At 37.8% G+C, this 25,388-nt stretch overlaps 1 protein-coding gene across 1 annotated transcript in view; it reads right to left on the reverse strand.

Moving 5' to 3' along the window:
- Positions 1-6,910: 6,910 nt before the first annotated feature.
- Positions 6,911-25,388, reverse strand: part of LOC130911136 (transcriptional coactivator YAP1-like) — a 96,313-nt gene continuing 77,835 nt past the window's right edge. The window contains exons 6-8 of the mRNA XM_057828873.1: positions 15,029-15,156; positions 14,316-14,428; positions 6,911-8,970 (exon numbers count right to left, since the gene is read on the reverse strand). Coding sequence (XP_057684856.1) covers positions 8,735-8,970; positions 14,316-14,428; positions 15,029-15,156 — 477 coding nt within the window. The 3' untranslated portion in view covers positions 6,911-8,734. The remainder of the gene's footprint in view (positions 8,971-14,315; positions 14,429-15,028; positions 15,157-25,388) is intronic.

Genomic DNA, 25,388 nt, shown 5'->3' on the forward strand with positions numbered 1-25,388 from the left:
ATTTGGCTTTATGTTTTGGATTATTGTCCTGTTGGAAGATGAATCTCCGTCCCAGTCTCAGGTCTTGTGCAGATACCAACAGGTTTTCTTCCAGAATGTTCCTGTATTTGGCTGCATCCATCTCCCCGTCAATTTTAACCATCTTCCCTGTCCCTGCTGAAGAAAAGCAGGCCTAAACCATGATGCTGCCACCACCATGTTTGACAGTGGGGATGGTGTGTTCAGGTTGAAGAGCTGTGTTGCTTTTACGCCAAACATATCGTTTTGCATTGTGGCCAAAAAGTTCAATTTTGGTTTCATCTGACCAGAGCACCTTCTTCCACATGTTTGGTGTGTCTCGCAGGTGGCTTGTGGCAAACTTTAAACGAGACTTTTTTCTTTGAGAAATGGCTTTCTTCTTGCCACTCTTCCATAAAGGCCAGCTTTGTGCAGTGTACGACTGATTGTTGTCCTACGGACAGACTCTCCCACCTCAGCTGTAGATCTCTGCAGTTCATCCAGAGTGATCATGGGCCTCTTGGCTGCATCTCTGATTAGTTTTCTCCTTGTTTGAGAAGAAAGTTTGGAAGGACGGCCGGGTCTTGGTAGATTTGCAGTGGTCTGATGCTCCTTCCATTTCAATATGATGGCTTGCACAGTGCTCCTTGAGATGTTTAAAGCTTGGGAAATCTTTTGTTATCCAAATCCGGCTTTAAACTTCTCCACAACAGTATCTCGGACCTGCCTGGTGTGTTCCTTGGTTTTCATAATGCTCTGTGCACTTTAAACAGAACCCTGAGACTATCACAGAGCAGGTGCATTTATACGGAGACTTGATTACACACAGGTGGATTCTATTTATCATCATCGGTCATTTAGGACAACATTGGATCATTCAGAGATCCTCACTGAACTTCTGGAGTGAGTTTGCTGCACTGAAAGTAAAGGGGCCGAATAATATTGCACACCCCACTTTTCAGTTTTCTATTTGTTAAAGAAGTTTAAATTATCCAATAAATGTTGTTCCACTTCACGATTGTGTCCCACTTGTTGTTGATTCTTGACAAAAAAAATTAAATTTCATATCTTTATGTTTGAAGCCTGAAATGTGGCGAAAGGTTGCAAGATTCAAGGAGGCCGAATACTTTTGCAAGGCACTGTACATTCAACATACGGTATATAAGTACTATATTTGTTTATTATAACAATAAATCAACAAGATGGCATTAACATTATTAACGTTCTCTTAAAGCGATCCATGGATAGAAAAACTTGTAGTTCTTAAAAGATAAATGTTAGTACAAGTTATAGAAATTTTATATTAAAACCCCTCTTAATGTTATCGTTTTATTAAAATTTGTAAAATTTTCAATCAAAAAATAATCTAGTAGCTCGGCATTGTTGATGTCATTACACTATGCTTCTCCCCAAACCTATAAAATCATTCGGACCCAAGCGCCAGCAGAGGGTGCCAAACAACAAAAAACAAGTAACAAGCGGACATTACACTGCTGTCATTTTAATCTGAGTGGGGCATGTGCGTTAATTGCGTCAAATATTTTAACGTGATTAATTTAGAAAATTAATTACCACCCATTAACGCGATAATTTTGACAGCCCTAGTGTTTACTATTTTCATTGCCATGAACCTGAACGCACCCCAAGTCTTGGATGACAAATAAACAGAGCAGAGTCGATTCGCTATGGCTGGTAGTTTCTTAAATGTATTCAAAGCAAGTAAAGCACCGCTTTTGACCGTCAGTAACGGTAACGGCGTTGTAACGGCGGGAAAAAAAATTAGTTAGATTACCCCGTTACTGAAAAAAATAACACCGTTATGTAGCGGTGTTATTCCCAACACTGGTCACGACCATACAGTATTCCTACGCAACTCTATGGCTCGACGGTGTCTGACTTTTGTGATTAGGGGGCGTGGTTTTGCAAAAGGTCCATTCCAATAGGAATTGGGGAAAAGTTACAAACCAAAAGAGCAACGCGTACATATTCTAGTTAGCGAAGTGTCTGCCACCTGGAAGTACATGCGACGTCATGGTGAAAACGGTTGATAGGATTTAGCAAAACAAAAAAGTTCACACTGTGAAAACGGTTCTGTGGTGTTGCGTAAATAATTCAATCACAATACGATTTTTTTTTTTTTTTTAAACATTTATTTTTCAATATGTGTGCGTTTTTAAGAGAATTTCAATGATATACCCCATTTTCCATCTTATATTTAATAAATATTGGGATATTAACGAGATGCTAGCTATAATACATTGAATAAATACATTTGACTAATTTTTGTCCATTTCTTTTTCACGAACAGTTTTACAGTGCCAGTATTTTTATAGCATGATTTTTTTTTCCCTTTAAAAAAAAAACATAATCACTCAATGTCTAAAAAAATATCTGGATTTCAGTGAAATTATCTTTTAACCCTATATTGCCAAATGTATCACATATGATACACCTAAAATTTCATGATTTTAAGACTAATTCAGAATTTTGACATTTCTTTTTGAAAAATAAAATGATGGACGCAAGTCAACACATGCATCTGCAGGTTCCATGAGAAAAACAAACAGGATTTAGCAAGGGTTATAGATATCTGAGCGCTTATTACACATACTGTATTCATTTTGACTTTTCTTTTTACAAATTTGAAAAAAAGGTTTCATTAGGACCTTATTTTTCAAATTTTGGGATTCTCTGATTATTGCTGGCATTAAAGGGTTAAATGTGAGGAATTATGTAGACTTGCTTTTTCTCTCAAGGTTTTATCCATACGCATATCCATCAGCGGCGATATCTACAGATGAATGCTTTTTAAATAACTTTCCATGTGTATTTTCACAATAGAATACTTATTTGAATGATTTCTTTTTATATACAGTAAAGGTGAGAAAGTCATGTGCGACCCAGAAGTAGCAATTGGTTTTTCCTTTCACCACTGGAGGTCAGCAAATTCTAACATTTTATGAACCGCCGTCGACAGGAAGCAAAGTCAAATAATGTCTGGGTTTTGACTTGTAGTCCGAAAATGACGGAACTAAAGCCACTACTTTTTTCCCTTAATTTTGAATCCTGAGGCTTATAGTCCAATGCAGTTTATTTGTTGATTTATTTGGGTTAATATGTAACACTTTATTTGACCGCAGCGTCATCAGACAGTCATAACTATGACATGACAATATCATGGGCAATACTAAATGCTTATGACAGATCTCATGAAGTGTTAACTGGCAAATTATGTCACTAAATCCATTTATGTCCAGATTGGATCTTTTACACCCATTCAAAAGTGAAGTAATGTCCCACATGACAACAAATGACATCTGTTATAAGCATTCATGTCAGTGTCATGTCATAATTATGATTGTTTTATGACAGTCTTATGGCACCACTTTTAAATCAAGTGTTACCAAATACCATAACTAGCGATTAATGCAACAACCGGAACAGTAACTGAAGAAGTAATTAGCACAGAACATGAATTTTGTCCGTATGCCGCAATGCATGCTAGGGAGGTATGTTGAACGATAACAGTGTTGACAGCAGGTGGCAGCATAGGTTGACTGTCTCCCCCAAGGGAGCAGTGATGGCTTCATGAAACTTCTTCATGGGGTTTCATTTGGTCTTATGATGCCGCTGCCAAATAAAGTGTTACCGGTAAATATCTTCTCGTGTAAATATCCAATCCAGAAAAAAAAAAAATTCAAACAAAAAAAAAAAAAAATTTTTTTAAATATTTTTTTTCTCTCTGATATACTGTATATATTTTTTTTAATTATATGCAAAGCAAATGACTGTCTCAGGTGCTCGAAAAATATTTTTGACCCATTATAAAAATGTTTTTTTGTTGATTTCATTCATTTTTGTTGCAATTTTATTGCTTTACAATTTATATATACATATACATATATACACATATACATACAGTACTGTGCAAAAGTTTTAGGCAGGACACGTGCCTAAAACTTTTGCACAGTACTGTATATATACTGTATGTATATACTACGTATACATATATATACACATACATATATATACACACATATATATATATATTTTTATAACCAAAAATTGGCACTTGCCCTAAACTTTTCTTGAATGACGTATATATATATATATATATATATATATATATATATATATCTACAGTACTGTGCAAAAGTTTTAGGCAGGTGTCCTGTATATATACATATACAAACATATATATATATATATATATATATATATATATATATATATATATATATACTATATATATACATACTAGGGCTGTCAAACGATTAAAATTTTTAATCGAGTTAATCACAGCTTAAAAATAAATTAATCGTAATTAATCGCAATTAATCACAATTCAAACCATCTATAAAATATGCCATATTTTTCTGTAAATTATATATATATTCTGTAAAATAAATTGTTGGAATGGAAAGATAAGACACAAGATGAATATATACATTCAACATACGGTACATAAAGACTGTAGTGGGCATTTCACTCTACTGTAATTTAAATCTGTCTATGCTGTCCTCACTCCGAAGAGTCTACTTTTTCCAAAGCGAGACAGCTAGTGAAAGACGCCTTAATAATCAGACTTCTTCCTTTTTCATCTAATTTATTAATAAAATGGCCTCAAACCATTGTCCTCTTTAGACCGTCGTAAAACTAAAAAAAAAAAGTACACAAGCATTGCATTAGCAACAACGTTAGCTTAGCACGCTATACAGGTTCACTAAACATAAACAAAAAGCGTCTCATACAAAAAATATAACATTTCGCTTACTAACATAATATGTACATTCTTTACAACAACCATACTTACGGACAAATCTTGTCCAAGGATCATATAAGCACAACATTACAACGTAGGCGTCAGCCCGAGACGTCGTGCAGCCAAATTGAACTGGCAAGAAAACAATAAACCATGGCGCAAAGCGACCACAAGAGTTCGCTGTTGGACAGCACAAAAAGCCTTGCTGTAAAACTTACCAAAAGGCAGAATACTGTCTGAGCGGGACATGTGCGTTAATTGCGTCAAATATTTGAACGTGATTAATTTAAAAAATTAATTACCGCGCGTTAACGCGATAATTTTGACAGCCCTAATACATATATACACACACACACATATACATACATATACATATACATACATATATACATACATATACATATATGCATATACATACATATATACATACATATACATATATGCATATACATACATATATACATACATATACATATATGCATATACATACATATATACATACATATATATATATATATATATATATATACAGTGGGGAGAACAAGTATTTGATACACAGTCAATGGGAAAACCCATTGGCAGTATCAAATACTTGTTCTCCCCACTGTATACGTATATATACATATAAGAAAGTCAATTACATGCAATGACACTTCTCGGCCATCGGGGGGGCTGCCCCCCTTAAAATCCGCTTATGCTCATTACTTGAGCATTCTTTTCACCAAATACTTTTCTACCCACCTCTGGATGCACTGCAGGGAAAATAAACATTTAATCATGAAGGCAAATTATGGTTTTGTCGCCAACTTACGAGTAGTCGTCTTGATAGTAGGCTAATAAGGATACATACAGCATGTGTTGCCATGGATTTTACTTTTTGTGCCTCTAGACATATTTTGTTTTTTGGTTCAATATGGCTCTCTCAGTATTTTGGGTTGCCGACTCCTGCTTTCATCTTTGGTGGACGGCCACTCCGTGGGAGAGAAGCAACAGTGCCAAACTCTCTCCATTGTAGACAACTTCTCTGACTGTTAACTGATGAACATCCAGACTTTTTGAGATGGTTTTGTATTCTTTCCAAGCTTTATACAAATCAACAATCCTTGATCGCAGGTCTTCAGACAGCGCTTCTGACAGAGTCGTAATGCGCATCAGACAAATCTTCGAGGCAGTTTACATGGCGACTCTGCGACACAAAGATGGAATGACTGTGTGGCAGACTCGCCTCGCATGCATATGGTGTCGGCGAAGACGAAAAATTCAGAATCCTGCCTCCAAAGTGGAAGAATCCGATTGCGGGGGATTGAGGGGGGCTCCCTCGGCATGCATATCAAAAGCTCCTGCGGCGCGAGACCGCGTCGTTAACGTCAGCACTCATACACGTCACATTGGGCATGCGCAGCGGTGTTACTAAACATTAAAAACAGCAAACATGGCGTAATGTCGGCTTTAATTTACTGTTTTAATAATATTTTTAAATTAGATATGTTGAATGTTTCAATTTTTGAGCTTTTTTGGACAAAAAAAATGCCATTGCTTCGAGTGGGCGGGCATATTTTTTCCGCTGAGGGAGCTTGGTGGGGTCAAAGTGCATCATTCTCTGTCGCCCTGTAAATCTGCACTGCCCCCTAGGGCCCGGCATGAGTACTACATCATTTTCATGCGGAATTGCGGCATTGTTCGAATTGAGAAGCAAATGCAAATACAAGTTTGAAATTTTTCATATTCTCGGAGAGTCAACATGTAAACGGCCCCTTCAATTCTTACCAGGTGTGTGTTTTATAGTGAGCAGGGCAGCTTTAAACCACTCATCAGTGATTGGGTACACAGCTGAGTTAAATCGTTTGGTATAAATTGGTTTCAATTGCTCTTTAAGTCTCTCAAGGCAGAGGGTTCACTTATTTACGCATTTCCCCCTTCTCTCATTGTTTCAATGCTATTTCCTCATTAAAATATGAAAACTTATAAATGTTTGGGTGGTTTTAGTTAAGGCAGACACAGTTTTTACATCTGTGTGATTTTGACAAAGATCAGATCACATTTGATGGTGATTTCATGCAGAAATGTGAGGAATTCCAAAGGGTTCAGATACTTTTTCATACCACTGTAAGTATAAATAAGAACTACACACAAAGAAAGTATTACCACAAAGTATATACTTTATTTCAAGCCAATTTAAACGTTTGTATATGAAGAGATATATATTTATATATATATTTATAATGTAACAGATTTTATGGTTCTAAAACACATGCACATATCTACCAAAAAACAAAAACAAAAAAAAAAAACAGATCATCGTTGAATATTAATTCCGTGCGCATTTAGAAAATTCTGAATACCAAATTTTTTTGTTCTTACTTGGTGTAATTAATTCTACGGCTACAACGACAGTCAAACTAATTTACGTGATGACAGTTCTGCGCTAAATGAAGCATAAAACCAACGCCGAGTTGCATCCAAACTGAAAAGCGTAGCCGTGCAATACAAGCACTTGTAGTGTACTTTTTGTTGTTGTTGTTATTGCATTGTTCTAACCAACACTGTTGTCCATCTTATAATTCATCGATTTAACCGAACAGTAAATTCAATTCTAGAAAGGAGGTTCTCACAAGGTGTGTAAATATATATATAAAAAAAAGTTCTTTGCTCGATATAAAATTGTTCCATCAAGTTCCAAAGTTAATGCTACCAAAGGATACTTAAGGTTAGAGCTCAAATCTGCGCAAAGACGTGGCGTAAACATCAGAAACACGGTGAAAACTAAAAAAAAAATCACAAAATCCTTAAAAATGTCAGAGTTAGTCACTCAAAACGCCCGTCACTGTCTGAAAACTAAAAAGAAAGAAAAGAAATCTCTCCGGTAAACCTACTACCATTTGTTTTTTCTTCTTCTCGCTAGCTTATGATACATTTTGTTCATACACAGGCTGATTAACAAATCACTGTGAAACTGGAAGCAAAGTAACTGTCATTACAAACAACAACATCTTTGGAATCTGCCACAACAATCCTGACTGAGATCATAACTGATTGTTTCTTAATTATTCCTCCCAAAAAAAGAAAAACGGCGAACCTCGACTGCCCTCGAACAGACCTCAACCTTCGACATGACTCAAACCTGCTCCGACACGTCCGAGCTGCCCTAAAACATCTTTTCGCATCATTCCGACTATGAATTTCTTTTTTTATTCACGTTTTCTTTTGGTTAAGTTAAGGAATACTTATCGTGGAAAGACATGAGCTTGTAATCGTTGCGTTTAAACAATGAGGCGTGGCGCCAAAAGCCAATCATCAATGTTTTTCTTCATGTGGTAAAGTCAAAAAGAAAAAAGAAGCAAACAATAATAAGAATCTCAGCTATCAAAACACATTTTGTTGTCTAAAAAAAGGTCAAAGAATACTAAACTAGGGATAAAAGCCGGTAAGACTGCGATACGGACGCTAAAAAAATCCCTACATCCCGTTAAAATGCGTTTATAAATCAACTTAAGAACATGAGAAAGTGAAGAAAGTTGTTCGTGTTGCTCGCGTTCTTAAAACAAAAGCTGAAGGCACTTGATCTAACGACAACAAGAAGAAAAAGTTTAACTTAGACACGCTGGCACAGCCAAGCAGCGATGTGGTCGGGCTTTGCTAACTCCCCCACGAAAAACCTTCACCTGTCCTAACACGGTGGCCTCCTGATACCTTGACTCCAAATCCGTATTGTTTGTCAAATACATCATTTTTGGTTCCAAACTAAAAGGCAGAAGGTAAAGCTAACCTCAGGAGAGCCCGAGATGGAGTTTCGGGGGACCCTTTGCGTAACTGTCTGCTCATGGGCCAGCCTTGAAGACGCAGACAAGTCAAAAGAGTGAAGAGACGGTAAGAGACGAGAAGAATACTGCCATAGAAAACGGGAAAGTCCAGACAGGCTCGCTGAAATGTCTCGTGTCGAAAGCATGGAAAGAGGAGGAAGACGGGCTCCCCCCTCTATAACCACGTGAGGAAGCTCTCCTTGTCGATCTTGGTGGCCGCCAGCACCGACTCCATGTCGTTGATGATGTCGGAGCTCAGCGCCTCCTGCAGGCTGGGCATCAACTCCTCGCCTTCCACTGCCATGCTCTCGCCCTCCAGGGTGCCAAGGTCCACGTCTGTGCCCGGAATGGCGTCCAGGTAGTCGGGGAAGCGGCTGGGCTGCGTGCCCATGGAGGTCGGGAGCGGGTCCCCTGCAAGGACCAAAAAAGCCCAACCGTTAAGAAATTACTCTCTTAGGGCTGTCAAAATTATCGCGTTAACGGGCGGTAATTAATTTTTTAAATTAATCACGTTAAAATATTTGATGCAATTAACGCACATACCCCGCTCAGATTAAAATGACAGCAGTGTAATGTCCGCTTGTTACTTGTTACCTGTTTTTTGTTGTTTGGTGCCCTCTGCTGGCGCTTGGTTGCCTGGCACGGCCAGACTTTTCTCCCTGTGTTTTTCAAACACTGAGAGTATAGTCTGGGACCCAGCCAATTAACGGCCTCTCGAGCAAGTACAAAATCAATCGACAAATCGGATTCGTTTATTTGCGTGACGTGTTCTTAACGAGCAACGTCACTCTTCCGCGTCGGAAGTCGTCTCCACAACAACACAGATGGCGAACAGGAGAGCCGAGAATATGTTCCAATCCACGGTAAAATCCGTTTTAAATGACCAAAAACACATCGACACAAGTCATTGACAACAGTCTGTCTCGCGCTAGCCATGTTGAATAAACTCCGCTCTCCTCGTATGTTTACTTCCGCGCGCAAGTCCCCTCATCCCGCCCGTTGCTGATTGGTCCACTCCGCTGTCTGTTTGCTGTGGCTTGCTCCGCCCTGGAAATTTTATCCGCTGAATGGTGGCCAGACTCAATAGCTGGAACAGCGGTGATTCTGGGGTACCAGGCTAGGCGCTTGGGTCCAAATGATTTTATGGGTTTGGAGAGTGAGCATGGTGTAATGACACCAACAATGGCAAGCTACTAGTTTATTTTTTTGATTGAAAATTTTACAAATTTTAATAAAACGAAAACATTAAGAGGGGTTTTAATTTAAAATTTCTGTAACTTGTACTAACATTTATCTTTTAAGAACTACAAGTTTTTCTCTTCATGGATCGCTTTAAGAGAATGTTAATAATGTTAATGGCATCTTGTTGATTGATCGTTAAAATAAACAAATACAATACTTATGTACAGTATGTTAAATGTATAAATCCATCTTGTGTCTTAGCTTTCCATTCCAACAATAATTTACAGAAAAATATGGCATATTTTAAAGATGGTTTGAATTGCGATTAATTACAATTAATTAATTTTCAAACTCTAATTAACTCACAATTTAAAAAATTTTAATCGTTTGACAGCCCTACTTTTAACTCATTTGCTCCCAAAAACGTATAAATACCCTATTGGCCCGAATATAAGACGGTGGTTTTTTGCATTGAAATAAGACTGAAAAAGTGGGGGTTGTCTTATATTCGCGGTCTAGACGTTATACCCATTCACGACGCTAGATGGCCCCAGATATCATTGAATCGATGTTCTGTCATGACAGATCTCAGCTACTCTGAAGCTGAACCAGTTTGCATTATTTTATTGCAATGTTTTTCCTTTTTCAGATTTGTTCAAGACTATAGTAACAGTTAGACTTCACTTTTCTTTAATGCAGTTATTGCAATTTTGTTGTTTTATCAAAATAGATTGGTTTATTTACATTTCAAAAACTAGAAGCCATTCATTTACGAAGGTGATTGCACTTTAGTTTACATATTTAAATGTTCAGATATAAAGATTTGAATGAGGCAAAATAACATGCTTTTTCTCTCAAATATATTGTTATAATCATTTCTTTCAGATGTACTGTAATTTTTTTCTGTATAAAAATTAATTTGGTATTCAAAAAGTCTTTTTTCAAACTTGAGTCAGGGCTGTCTTGTATTCGGGCCAATAATGTATGTTCCATTTTTAATTCTTTCAGTGTCCCAAAGAAGTATTTATACGTCTTTTACGTTTTTTTTGTTGTTTTTTTTTAACAAGAGACATCACTTGGTTCCGATTCAATTTAGCTCCAAAGCACAAAGCTGAAAATCAATTTTAAAGCAATAAAACTGGTCACTGGAGGGCAGTAGCGCATTTGGTAAGACCCGCAACCCGATTCAACGGCCCACCCTCCCAGTTCAAATGGATTGGACGTCTATGACCAGTAGTGGCAGCCAATGCAAGGCAATGAGGTCATTTTGGGTTATTTAAAGTCGTTTTCCTGTTGATTTTCAGTTAATCCCTGTTGATTTTGGGGTATTTTATGGGTCTCTTCCTGTTTATTTTTTAGTTACAGAACAGGAAGTGACCTGGGAATACAGATACAAGATAATTATTGGCCCGATAATTATCGTTCCGATAATAGGAATTATGATGTCAAACCAATTAATCCAATAACATTATTAATAGGACCGATAATATGCTAGTACGTATCATATTTTTGGCACGGTGTTGACGGATTGGGATGTGTGCGTTTGTTTCCACTCCTGTTTTGCCAGTACAACGTATCAGTGACTGTTTGTGGTTTGGGAAGAGGGAGTTTTACAACAAAGTGCTCGCTTTCTGTGACGTAACGCTTAAGTGACGGCAGTGTGCAGCACGGTTGGCTGGTAAACAACAAGCATGGCGTCGGTTGTGTGGGATTTTTTTTAATTGTCGGTGAAGAACGGTTCACTTGCAATTTGTAACACATTAGGACTGCAGCTATCGAATATTTTAGTAATCGAGTAATCGACTGAAAATTCTATCGATTAATCGAGTAATCGGACAAAACATTTTTTTTTTTTTAGGTAAAGAGCAATTATAAATATGCATGAGAAAAAAAGACATTTAATCCAATATTGAACCATTTTTAGTCAATCAATGTCTTTATTTTCAATGTACATTGTTGAAAACAGCCAACAATTGCATCTCAGATGTGACTAGAAAAAAACCCCACTGCTTTCACTCAAAAAACTTCCTAGATCTTATAAAAAAAAATATTTCTTACCTAAAAATGTAATTACGTTTGATAAGACACATCTCTTGAAAGCTATGTGTTTTTCCCACGTGTTTCAATTGAATTTCCATTTGTGTCAAGCTATTTTTAAGTTCAAGTTAAGTTTTAAGTTAGTCTAAACCAGACATGTCCAAAGCCCGGCCCGGGGGCCAAATGCGGCCCGTGGTCAAATTTCATCCGGCCCCCAGCCTCTGTCATAAAATCAATAACATCTGGCCCGCACACAGACTAAATAAATTGGTCAGCGGTACTGCAACCAGCATATGAAGTAGCTTACACACGAAATGCTGCTCCTCATTTACCCACTAAAAGGCAGCAGCACTTTAACCCTTTATTGCCAAATGTATCACATTTGATACACCTAAAATTTCATGATTTTCAGACTAATTTTGACATTTCTTTTTGGAAAAAAAAATGATGGATGCAAGTCAACACATGCATCTGCAGGTTCCATGAGAAAAAAAACATGATTTAGCATGGGTTATAGATATTAGAGCGCTTATTACACATATTCATTTTGACTTTTCACAAATTTGAAAAAAAAAAAAGGTTTCATTAAGACCTTATTTTTCAAATTTTGGGATTCTCTGATAATTGCTTCATGTTGCAGGTATTTAAGGGCTAAGCAGCATTACTCCGTGTGACCCTCTACTTCCAATTTTCTAAAATGGCGACAATCAACAAAAAAAAAGTTGACTGTGACGGCCGACGCTTCAAGGATAGGTGGAAATTGGACTATTTCTTCACTAAAATACGCAACAACTGTGTCTTGCCTCATTTGCAAAGAGACAGTCGCTGTTTTTAAAGGATTTCAATGTGAGGCGATATTACCAAACATGACACGCTGACATGTACGACAAGATTACTGGGAAGATACGCAGCGAGAAATTGAAGCAACTTGAAGCTAGTTTAATTTCACAGCAGTAGTATTTCCCAAGAGCCCGAGAGTCGAAAGAGAACGCCGCAAAGGCTAGTTGCGAGATTGTTGAAATTATTAATTAAAAAAAATAATAAAGCAAATGTGACACACTGAATGGCTTGCTAAATTTTGCTTAATTATATTGTTCTACGTAAAGGACGTCAGCCAAGGTCGGCCCCCCACATTTTTACCACGCCAAATCTGGCCCCCTTTGCAAAAAGTTTGGACACCCCTGGTCTAAACTGTTAGTACTGATAGGATTTTGAGTTTTTGCAGTGTTCAAAATAAATGTATGATACCTGCTGTATTGGAGCACATTAGGGACCAGTGCTACTTGGTGTTTTATTCAGCAATGACTACTGAGCTAAAACTGACAGTTAGCTTTATTATGTTTTAATTTTACACCCTCATCACTCTACAGCGCTGTGTTTTTACAAATTAAATAAAGCCTGTATGTAAGACACGTTAGCCACGCATCGACACTGGTCATAATCAATAGAAACTTAGCCCTCCGAAGGGCTAACGTTACGTGAGCGAGTGACAGTAATGTTATATTTATTAGCGCTGAGTACTGCTTAAAGATGGCGGCTGTTTACTATTGATGCCCAGACGCGGCCGAGTCTGTCATTTCGTATCTAGTCCTAAATGCATGCGATATCTATGAGACGTATCGGACACTACCTGCTACCACACTAGCATCATGCGGACGTAGTTTTTAGCAACGTCGGCGTAGTTTGTAGCGGCTGTCGGCTGCAGTAAGTTTTTTTTTTTTTTATTGCTTCTTCCTCTACGCACGTGACGTCAGCGCGTTGTCCCGCATTAAAAGTAGTCCGGGCAAAACGTGATGCTTAGAGCTGGAAAAATTAAACGATTCCTCGAGGTCAATAAAATTACTCGGATCAGTTTTTAAACTCGAGTTACTCGAGTTGCTCGAGTATTCGTTTCAGCTCTAGTTAGGTCAAAGGCAAATCTGTGTTGAATCCACCACTAGTTTTTTTAACCTCCAGGGGTTCAAAAACTGAATTTACATTTAAAAATTATATATTTATTATCGGTTATTGATATCGGTATCGTCTTTGAGGAGCAAGAAGTTATCAATATCGGTTTCAAAAAATGGATATCGTGCACCCCTACCTGAGAATGACCCAAATGAATCGGCAGTGACTCAAACTCAACAGAAAATGACCTGTATATGCCCTAAAATAAACAGCAAGTGACCTATAAATGCCCTGAAAATCGGACAGAATGACTGTGAAAGCTCTCATTTCGAATGAACGAACGTTCCCAGTCTAAATGGATTGGGCGTCAAGCACCGCCTTAAAGTTAACTGAGACACTATCATGATGGAAGATTTTGGTAGCAACTTGTTCGTTCATTTTCTTTTTATTTTAGACATTGACACCTTTTTAAAACGTTATCTCGATTATTGGCAGGAGGACATCGATAACCTTTTGGGATACAAAGTATCACGATATATCGCCATTTCGATATTTTGTCACACTCCTACAGTTGAGTCCATCTTTTTTTGTTGCGAGCATAGCAATTACACATCGTAGCCACCGCGTCAGCTTGCATCCTGCATCCTTACCTGTGTCCATCTCGTCGACGCTGTTAAGGAAGTCATCGGGAGTACGAGGGACGCTGTAGCTGCTCATGCTCAAGCCGCTGTCTGTGCTCTCGTCCCTGGAGTGGTACGTCCCGCTGTGGGATACAAACAGGAAACCATCAGGCCGCTGCTAAACGTACGATGTGGACCAGCGGTCTCAAACCGACTCCACAAAGGGCCGCAGTGGGTCCTGGTTTTTGTTCCAACAGATCCAGCACAAACAGTTCAACCAATGAGGTTTCTACTAACATAAGCAGCACCTGATTGCAATCAACTGATTACACTTGTAAGAAACCAGATTGGTGAAAAGGTATTTGTCTCGTTTGGTTGGAATAAAATCCAGTACCCCCTGCGGCCCTTTGAGGACCGGTTTGAGACCACTGATGTGGACGCTTTAATTCTAGCGTTATCGGATGCGGCGGGGGAAAACCACGGAAAAGAGAGGGACAAAGAAGAGAGGCTGCTCTAATTAGCAGAGGAAAAATATGTAGGCAGAGTTCAGCAGAGACGACATGAATGAGGCTATTGTGAGCATTGGGGGTTGGGGAGCGGTGCCGGTGGGCGGCGGGGGGGGGAGATTAGCTCAGCCCGTCTACTGACTGGACCTTGTGCTCCCAGCCAGTTTCATACTCGGTCTTTCGCTGTACTCACGCGATCGAATCCCACACAAAAGGTTAAGCAGTTTCCCAACCAACCTGTTGAGGAATGGGTCTGAACTGTTGGCGGTCATGGTGCGGGCGTCCTGGGCCATCGGGGAGGACACGGGGTTGGTGCCACCATCCTGCTCCATGCTGGTGGGAAGCTGGTTCCTCAGAGCGAGCTCCTGTGGACCCCAAAGACCAACAATTATGAATGAGACGCTTCTGTGCCATTTTTGCCAACTTCATAAAATCCTAAATATTGGGGTGATCGTAGTGATATTTTCAGAGGTCACAGTATGCTTCATTAACCCATTATAGAGTACTAATTTAACTAATTGGCTGCCATTGACAGCGCGTGACGTCCAATCCATTTTGACCGGTTGAGGCTGGCAGGAAATGTCAACATTTTCATTTCCACTCATTTTTACTCTATTACTGATAAATGCAATGCTTTAGCAACCTATTTGCGCATTGCTGCCAACAATTAGGCTTAAGTGTGGAGTAGAAGTTTGTCAGCCATGAAAAAATTCAAGAAAAATAATGTAAAAAAAAAAAATCGGCAAAAGTCCTATTTGCACAGGCGCAAGTCGATGACAAATTTACTTGCGTTATGTCAAAGTTAAGAGGTGAAATGCCCCCATTTAGGAGCAGTGTGGAGGCCTGCAACAGCACTGAAACATGAGTATTCACAGCAAGTCCTCCTACTGTAAATGAACTGGACGTCTATCTTTGTCAATGCCAGCCAGTGTTGTTAATCTTACTTTAAAAAAAGTAATTAGTTACAGTTATAAATGATTTCTCCTAAAAAGTAATTGAGTTATTTATTTTAACGTAAGAGTAATTAGTTACTCGGCAAAATAATTGACATTACTTTTCATGTTCTACACGTTATTACATGATCCATTCTATAACGTCTTTCACATCAAATATGTTTATATTAACTGATTGAATTGAACTGTCTTTTTCATTCCAAAGAAAAAAAGCATAGATCACCCGTTTTACTTTTTTTTTTTTTTTTTTTTTTTTAATTTCACCTGTTTAAGAGTATAATGGCATACAAACTTTCAACTGCTGTGAGAAAAAAAGCCTTTTTTGTTTTTGCTGTTGTACTGAGCCCGCACCAAACCGTGAACCCCTTAACGAGGTACACTGAACCGTCACTTGTGTGTACCGATAACAAATTATTATTTTATTGTAGCATCTACAAAAACAACTCCCACTTTGTGATGATAATGCATACTGAAGAGAAAAACAGTCCATTATCGTCAATTAACTGTACCCACCTGAATGCCACAACCAAATAAAAACAAAAACTAACACTCCGAGCCACCTAGCACTGCGTTAGCAACGGCGTCACAACCCCCTTCCCTCCACCCCGGTCCCGCTCTGCTCTCTCCGTGTCTCTCAAACATCTCTCGTTATTCAACCAAATTGTAGTAACGCACGCCTTCACATCCTCAGTAACGGTAACTGCATTGCAAATATGGGAAAAGTAATTACTGTATTGGCCCGAATATAAGACGACCCTGATTATAAGACGACCCCCTTTTTCAAGACTCAAGTTTGAAAAAAGACTTATTGAACACCAAATTAATTTTTATACAGAAAATAATTACAGTACATCTGAAACAAATGATTATAAGAATATATTTGAGAGAAAAAGCATGTTATTTTGCCTCATTCAAATAATAATATCTGAACATTTAAATATGTAAACTAAAGTGCAATCACATTCGTAAATAAATGGCTTCTGGTTTTTGAAATGTAAATAAACCAATCTATTTTGATAAAACAATAAAATTGCAATAACTCCATTAACCATCAAAGTGAAGTCTAACTCAAGGTCCCCCCAGGATTGATAAATCTAAATTCAAGACTTTTAAGACCTTTTTTAATGCCATTTCAACTGAAAATTAATACTTTTCTCGCACCCATTATTTAGATAATATTGAATAGTTAAAAAAATAAAGCACTAAACATCAAATTTAACCTCACTTACTAAGTGTGTTTGACAAAAGAATGCACATTTATTGAAGATACAATTAAAACATTTAAATATAAGGTCTGTCAGAATTTTTTTCCCCCAGGATAAAATAGATTTTACACTATTATTGTAAAGCAACTTCAGAAATTACATTTGCAATACAACAGGTTTCCCTTTTAAGAGGACCTAGTCAAGGTGGTAGGTAAGGTGATTGTCAAGTTGGCCACCTTAACTGTGAACTGCTTGCAATTGGCAGTGAAAGTTAAAAAAACAGCCACTAAATGGCAGTAGTTTACAATTAATTACCACAAAATAAAAAAGCTACACATGACCATTTCCCTTGGTAATCGTTTTTTTCTAATCACATTACAAGAAGTATACAAAACACATGTTAATCCTTTGTTAGCTATTGAAGACATTTCTTTTAATCAGATAGAGAAAATCCACTCTTATTTAATCAAGAAAAACATTTAAATATACCAGGAGGTGTTTTACTATCACCTACATTATAATTTGCCTATCACCATGCCATTTTATTCAGATCAACGTTACCCCGTACTCGTTCCAATAATAGACAGTGTCAACCGTGTTGTGTATCTGAGAGTGATGGTGAATCTACGACTCCGGTTTATCCATGCTAAGGCTAGTGTACCTGCCGATACCCCATTAAACATGGCTAACTCTTGAGTTAAAACTGCGAAATTCACATTCATTCGAAAGGCAAACCGTGCAGAAATACATTATTGCATCTAACACATTTTAATTGGAGAAAAAGGCAACTTACTTTGAAATGTTAAGCAGGTCCACTGCCTTCGCATGACCCATAAACTGCGACCCAAAGTATCTGGATGCGACTTGGTCGCCGATCCAATACCACACATGCTGGTCCAACTGTTTGGACTTGGTTGTCTTGTTGAGGCTTTCGTCGAACATAACAACTAAGGCATCTGAGCAGTTCCTTGCGTTAGCACACAGTATTGTGCGATTGCCTGCTGTTGTGATGTCGATGCTAATGATCCTAACGGCGCGCACGCACGAGGAGCAGTGCATCGTAAAAATTCTACTCGTCATCTTCGTTATGGATTAAAAAAAAAAAAAAAAAAACATCGTCACAGATATAATTTAGGTTGCACTGAGATGTTCTTGAAAATTAAAACCACGGTGAAAAAATTCCAGACTTACGACAGCTAATTTAATACTTTTAATACCTTTAATAATGGAAAACTAAATTCAATGTTTTTTTTAATACTTTTAATAACCCGCGGGTACCCTGTAACTGTAACCGTAGTCTTGAAACAAATCTGAATAAGGAAAAACATTGCAATAAAATAATGCAAACTGGTTAAACTTGACAGAAGCTGAGATCTGTCATGACAGAACATTGCTTCAATGATATCTGGCGCCATCTAGCATTGTGAATGGGTATAACGTCTAGACCGCGAATATAAGATGACCCCCACTTTTTAAAAAAAACACTGTCTTATATTCGGGCCAATACGGTAATTAGATTATTCACTACTGAGAAAAATAACGCTGTTAGCAATGTCGTTATACTCTAACGCAGTTATTAACAACACTGATGCCAGCAAATGAGGTTAAGACTATGAAATAAAAATACAGTGATCCCTCGCTACTTCGTGCTTCAAACTTCGCGCCGTCAATCCAGTGCGGATTTTTTTCAATTAAAAAAAAAAAAAAAAGTATACAGATGAGCTGTCCCGGCCGATCGCGTAGTCTCACTCTACCTCCCTCCCTCTCCCTGCTCTTTGTTGTTCAGGAAATGCACTGGACGTCTTCTGTTTCATCTTGCAACAGATCCCTGGAAGCCTCAGCATCAAAGCGCTGCATGCGTCAATCATCGTCTAACTTGTTAAACAGTTGCTGTTGCAACTCACTGTGTCTTAGTGAGGAGATGGAGCAGAGTTGAGTGAACTTACTCAATGAAGCATTTAATAAAGACGAGCATTTTTACACATTATTCTTGTTTAAAAATAATTCTGTGGGAGAGTAGCATCTTTGAAACTTATAATTATTACATTTGAAGTGCTTAAAAAACATTTATTAAAATAAACACTTTTTTAATTATACTTTGGGGGGGGTGGAGAAAAAAAACTTATGTCTTATATGTATGTCTTTCCAATGCTAAACCTGAATAATTATGTTGAACACACACAAAAACAAAACACTATTATATATAGACTATATATATATATATATATATATATATATATATATATATATATATATATATATATATATATATATATATATATATATATATTTATATAGGTATATATTTTTTGGGTGGGGGGGCACTACTTTGAGGCGTTTCACTTATCGCAGCAGGTTCTGTTCCCCATTAACCGCAAAAAACGAGGGACCACTGTATAATAAATACCTGTTCTTATTTTTTTCCATTATTTTTGTTTTATTACTATTTTAGGAATTCATAAAAAAACATTGTGATTGTATAAATATTTCAATTAGCGTTTCTTAAATGTATGTGTTTTATTTATAAATATAAAAAAATCAATAATTAATATTAATAATATATTTTTTAAAAAGATAATAATCGATAATGTATAAGTCAAGTTTTTTTTATTTTTAATTACCAAAATAGTCAATTATCTTAATAAGGATAACTCATACAATATGGGTAGATCAACATATATCATTTAAAAAATATATATTATTATAATTATTTACTGTTGTTTATTATTTCATACTTTAACCTTAATTGTGGGTCTGTGAAATCTTTTGAGGCCTTGACGTGATTAAGCGCTATATAATTAATTGTGACTTGACCTCAAATTGCCATGATTAATCAAATAATCAACACCTAATCAATTATGGAGTGAATAGACTTTTATTTTCATACACAATTTGCCTGAAAACAGTCCAAATCATCTTTGAACAAAAAAATGACAAACTGCAAAAATGACTGTTGATTAGTTGCCCATCAAAATATTTCATTTGGTCATGATGGCATGTAAATTTGATATTTTGCTGAGGCCAAAACTATGGCTCACAAACGTAAAGAGTCCTTGGCAGCCATTTTGATTTTTAAATGTAGACATATCAAGGCGTAACCAACCAATATATACTGCACAATAAACAAGTGTCCTTCTTTATGGACCGTCAGATCACATTTAAGCCTTGTGTATGCACATGTTCGAGTCACTTCCGACACTGTAAACATCAAGCAATCTGTGCCAGCGTCACGGGGTCACTAGCGGCGCTCATTTATCCTCATCATAAAACCATTCCGGTGTCAGGACGCTGCCTTGAGTAAACTCTTGAACTCGGGGCCTGTGCCGCCCCGTGAGTAGGCGGCGATGTGTCACTAGGAAGTGGTAAAATTACCACCGATGAGTCACGAGACTTGGTGGCAACGTGGCGTAACAACAGAGGCCGATCAAAGCGGGCTTTGGAAGTCTGATCCTCTGTGTGAGATGAGTCAGGATTTAAAGGCTATTCCAGATGTGCTGCTGTAAAAAGAAAGCGTTTGCCGCTGTCCGTCCGATTACAACAAGACATTTCTGAAAACATCTGCATGCTTCGGGAATGTTTACATGACACAATTTTTAATTGAAAACAGATTGAGCTTGTCAAAAGCAAAACAACTGCGGTGGGCCACAGCGTTGTTTTTGTATTTGTGGGACATTTTTAGACTTCTTTATTTGCATACCAGCGTCACATTCTTTACTTACAAGGGCTTGCTGTTTTACAGTGGTTCTGTTGTAAATTAGGAAAGTTTGTTTATTCGCTTATTTTGTAATTTCTTTTTAATGTCATTTTACCATTTTGCTTTTAAAGCAACACTATGTAACTTTTCAACCTTTATAAAAATATAACAATTTTGTCAGACAAACATTTACTTTAATTACCATTATAACTAGAGATGATGCCAATCGATCGGGTCCAATTACATCATTTTCAAAGTAACGGAATCGGCAAAAAAATATCGGCCATGCCTTTTTTTTAATATATATATTTTTCTTAATTAATTCGTTTTCTAATTGTATTTAACGTTACAGACATAATATGTTACACTCATTCAGAGTCTTTAGTTTAGGCTTAAGGTAGGGTTATCAAATTTATCCCGATAACAGCGGTAATTAATTTTTTTGAAAATGTATCACGTTAAAATATTTGACGCACATAATGCATGCGTTCCACGACCCACTCACGCATTGTCGCGCTCAATCTGTAATGGCGCCGTTTTACCTATATAGAGAGATAAAAGGCAGCGTAAAATGAGTAGAGTGAATTTTGGCAGCCTTTGGAGCCTTTATTAATAGGCCTTACACTCCCTCTCCCTACGATTAGAAATATAATGGGAAGCAATGTGGGGAAGCAAGGTAGCAGTTGATCTTTTTCTTAACCCCTTGTGTTATTTCCCAACGCAGAGAAGATATATCAATTGGTAGCACTACACACAGTCATGGTTCCACTTCCCATCAAGCATTTGGGTTGAATGGCTGCAGTATCATTTACTGAAAGCTCAACAAATACACTTGATGGCAATATTTAGTCACAATATACAAAGTCACAAGTCTTTCTATCCGTGGATTCCTATCACAGAAAGAATGTTAATGTAAATGCCATCTTGAGGATTTATTGTCATAAAAACAAATAAAGTAATTATGTACTGTATGTTGAATGTATATATTTGTCCGAGTTTTATTCATTTTTTTCTTAATGCATTGCCAAAATGTAATGATCGGGAAAAATTATCGGGAAAGATTGGAATTGAATCGCGAGCAAAAAAAAGCAATCGGATCGCGGAATATCGGGATCGGCAGATACTCAAACTAAAACGATCGGGATCGGATTGGGAGCAAAAAACATGATCGGAACAACCGTAATTATAACTATTGCACTACATTACATTCTGAACTATACATAGTTTATGCTCAGATAAGGCATAGGACTAACGTCACGTGCGTAGAGGAAGAAGCAAAAAAAGAAAAACTTACTGCAGACAGCTACAAACTACGCCGACGTTGCTAAAAACTACGCCCGCATGATGCTAGTTTGGTAGCAGGTAGTGTCCGATGCGTCTCATAGATATCGCATGCATTTAGGACTAGATGCGAAATGACAGACTCGGCCGCGTCTGGGCAGCGTTAGTACACAGCTGCCATCTTTAAGCAGTAGACTTCTCGGCGCTAATAAATACGTTACTGTCACTCGGTCACGTAACGTTAGCTTTTCGGAGGGCTAGGTTTCTATTGATTATGACCACTGTCGATGCGTGGCTAACGTGTCTCATATACATGTTTTATATAATCTGTAAAAACACAGCGCTGTAGAGTGACGAGGGTGTAAAATTAAAACATAATAAAGCTAACTGTCAGTTTTTGACTCAGTAGACTGAATAAGACACCAAGTAGCACTGGTCCCTAACGTGCTCCAATACAGCAGGTATCAGACAATTATTTTGAACACTGCAAAAACTCAAAATCCTATCAGTACTTACAGTTTAGACTAACTTAAAACTTAACTAGAACTGAATAATAGCTTGACACAAATGGAAATTATATTGAAACACGTGGGAAAAACACATAGCTTTCAAGTGATGTGTGTTATCAGGCGTAATTACATTTTTAGGTAAGAAATATGTTTTTTGTTTTTTTTTAATAAGATCTAGAGGTTTTTGAGTGAAAGCAGTAAATTTTTTTTCTAGTCACGTCTGAGATGCAATTGTTGGCTGTTTTCAACAATGTACATCGAAAATAAAGACATTGATTGACTGAAAATGGTTCAATATTGGATTAAACGTCTTTTTTTCCTCATGTATATTTATAATTGCTCTTTAAAAGGGGTGCAACGGTTCAGTTAGCCCACGGTTCGGTTTGAACCTCAGTTTTGGGATCACGGTTTCGGTTCGGTTTCGGTTTGCGTTTTGCTTTTTTTTTTAAACTGCCTTTATTTTGCTTTTTAAAAAATGAATTAAACACTTAAAATGTAAACATTTTTGACTGTTAAAATGCCTCTTAGCTCTTTGGCTAGTGTAGTGACTGACTACTGAAATACACACACAGTAGTAAAAAAGTTACTTGGCAAAGTAACTAGTGATACTTTTCATGTTTTTTTTTTCTTCTCCATTTAAAAAAAAACAACAACAACATAGTAACCTTTGCTATGTTTGGAGGTCATTTAATGTTGTGAATCAACTATTAAAGTTGATAAAATTGCTCCCGTTTTTGCATTAGTTCCCTTCTGTCTACTTTCGACATGTGAAAATTTTAAAACTGTTTCATCCTTTAAAGGTAGACTCAAGTCAAGATTTTGCCGATTTAGGAGTATTTTAGATAAAAAGTTGCTTAGGTTCGCTTGTAAGGTTTACTACAACAGAGCCTTTTTGAGAAGTTTACTGCTCTAAAATGGCGGCTGTTTACTAACGCTACCGAGTCTGTCATTTCGCACATAGTTCTATATGCATGAGACATCTAGGCGTAGATTGTATGTTGTCGGCTAAGTCAGGTAATATTGGAGCCACCTAGCCTAGCATCGCGTTTGCTACAGCGTCTCAACAAGCACTCTTCCCTCTCTGAGTCTCTGACTTTTCTCACGTCATTCAAGCAACGCATTGTCTCGTTGCAGAAACGGTGACCAAATCCGAACGGATGAAAAAAAAAACGTAATGCACGAAAAACGTGTAGATTTTGAACGTAATGTACGGCGTACACATTAAAAAATGAGTGCTCACTTGTACAAATTACGACGAGACCGTACAATTTGACAGGTATGAATTATAGTGGACCGTCACAGTTAGGTAGTAGCACTCTGTAGCACGGGACGTCCAACTTCCAACTATCAGTGGTCAGAGCGAAACTATGTGCTTTAGCGAAATCATCTTCGATGGCTTTGCGTGCCATTTCATAAATGTCGGGGATTACGTTGTTGCGAGAAATATGTCCGAGAGGGAACAATGTAACGCGGACCAAGCGTTGCAAATAAATTAACGAAGCCCGCCGTCTGTTTTCACTGGTGTCATCTTCGGGGTTGCCCTACCCTGAGAAATTGATATCTGTGGGTGATGCTGGCTGAGGTGCCGGAGTCATGTTATAAAAGCGTTGCCATTAGCATGGGGAACAAGCACTGAGCAATGCTTGCAATTTTTTTTCTTCTTCAATATTTTCTCTCCCTCCGCATTGTAATCCACGGGGAAACCAAAATGTTGCCACACCGCAGATTTGAAAGAAGCCGGTGCTTCCTCAAAATTAGGTCTCTCCACTCCTCCGCTCGCCAAGCTATTTGTTTTCTTTCTTGTTTCACTTTCACTTCGCTCGTGAGTCGTAAGCGAGAGAGGGCGTTACTCGGCTTCTATTACACAGGTGCTTGACAGCGATCCGACATTTACATGCGGGGCGGGGATTTCTCCACAGCGGTGCTTCACGTCACACACAGCTCGATCAATTCATTCCATAAGCATTCGGAATACATTAATAGCAAAACCGAAAAGGCGCGGTTCATAAAGGCGTATTGAACCGTGCAGGGCGAACCGAATGGTTCGGCTTTGAACCGCAAACCGTTGCACCGCTACTCTTTACCTAAAACAAAAAAAAAAAGAAAAAAAAAAGAAATGTTTTATCCGATTACTCGATTAATCGATAGAATTTTCAGGCGATTACTCGATTACTAAAATATTCGATAGCTGCAGCCCTACAACGTACCCAACAAGATTTTGACTTTACAACGCCGGAGTCTCGTCCGCCATTTTGTCTCCGGTCGGTTAAGAAAATAAATAAATAAAAGAGTATATTGTTGACTTTTGTTTTGTGATGCATGCTTTTATTTTGGCGCAGGAAGCGTAGAGCAGGGAGTACTTCCACGCGCGAGTAAGAGCACATGTACACGCGAAGAAGAACGATCGCGCACACACGGGGAAAAGCGCATTTACACCCACGATGAAGTAGCGAGAAGTTGTCAAATCACAAAAAGAGTCATTCGGAAAGACATTTCCAGGCAAGGCATACTACTATTGCAGCAGAGTACCCTGTAAGTGCGATTGCATTACTTCTGGAGAAATTAGAGGAGCACAATACATACAACATGTGTTGCCTTCATTATAAGGCTTATACAAGGCTTAATTTTTTGTGGCTCCAGACATATTTGTTTTTATTTGTTATTATGGTTCAATATGGCTCTTTCAACATTTTGGGTTGCCCACCCCTGGGTTAGGTATACTGAATGCTTCGAAGGTATTTGGCTTATTCCATTCTGGTTTCACCCTCATTATAAAATTTAATGTGGTGCTTTGGTTAAACGCGATTCATTATGTGAAAAACCATGATACGAAAGCCAGTCTGGAACAAATTCATTTCGTATCTTCAGGTTCCACTGTACTCCCTTTACCTTTGCTTTGGCCCACAAAAAATACCTAAAATTATTGACATCCCTGAATGAATTAGGTCATTAACC

The sequence above is a fragment of the Corythoichthys intestinalis genome, unplaced genomic scaffold (assembly GCF_030265065.1).
Source record: "Corythoichthys intestinalis isolate RoL2023-P3 unplaced genomic scaffold, ASM3026506v1 HiC_scaffold_23, whole genome shotgun sequence".
NCBI lineage: Eukaryota > Metazoa > Chordata > Actinopteri > Syngnathiformes > Syngnathidae > Corythoichthys > Corythoichthys intestinalis.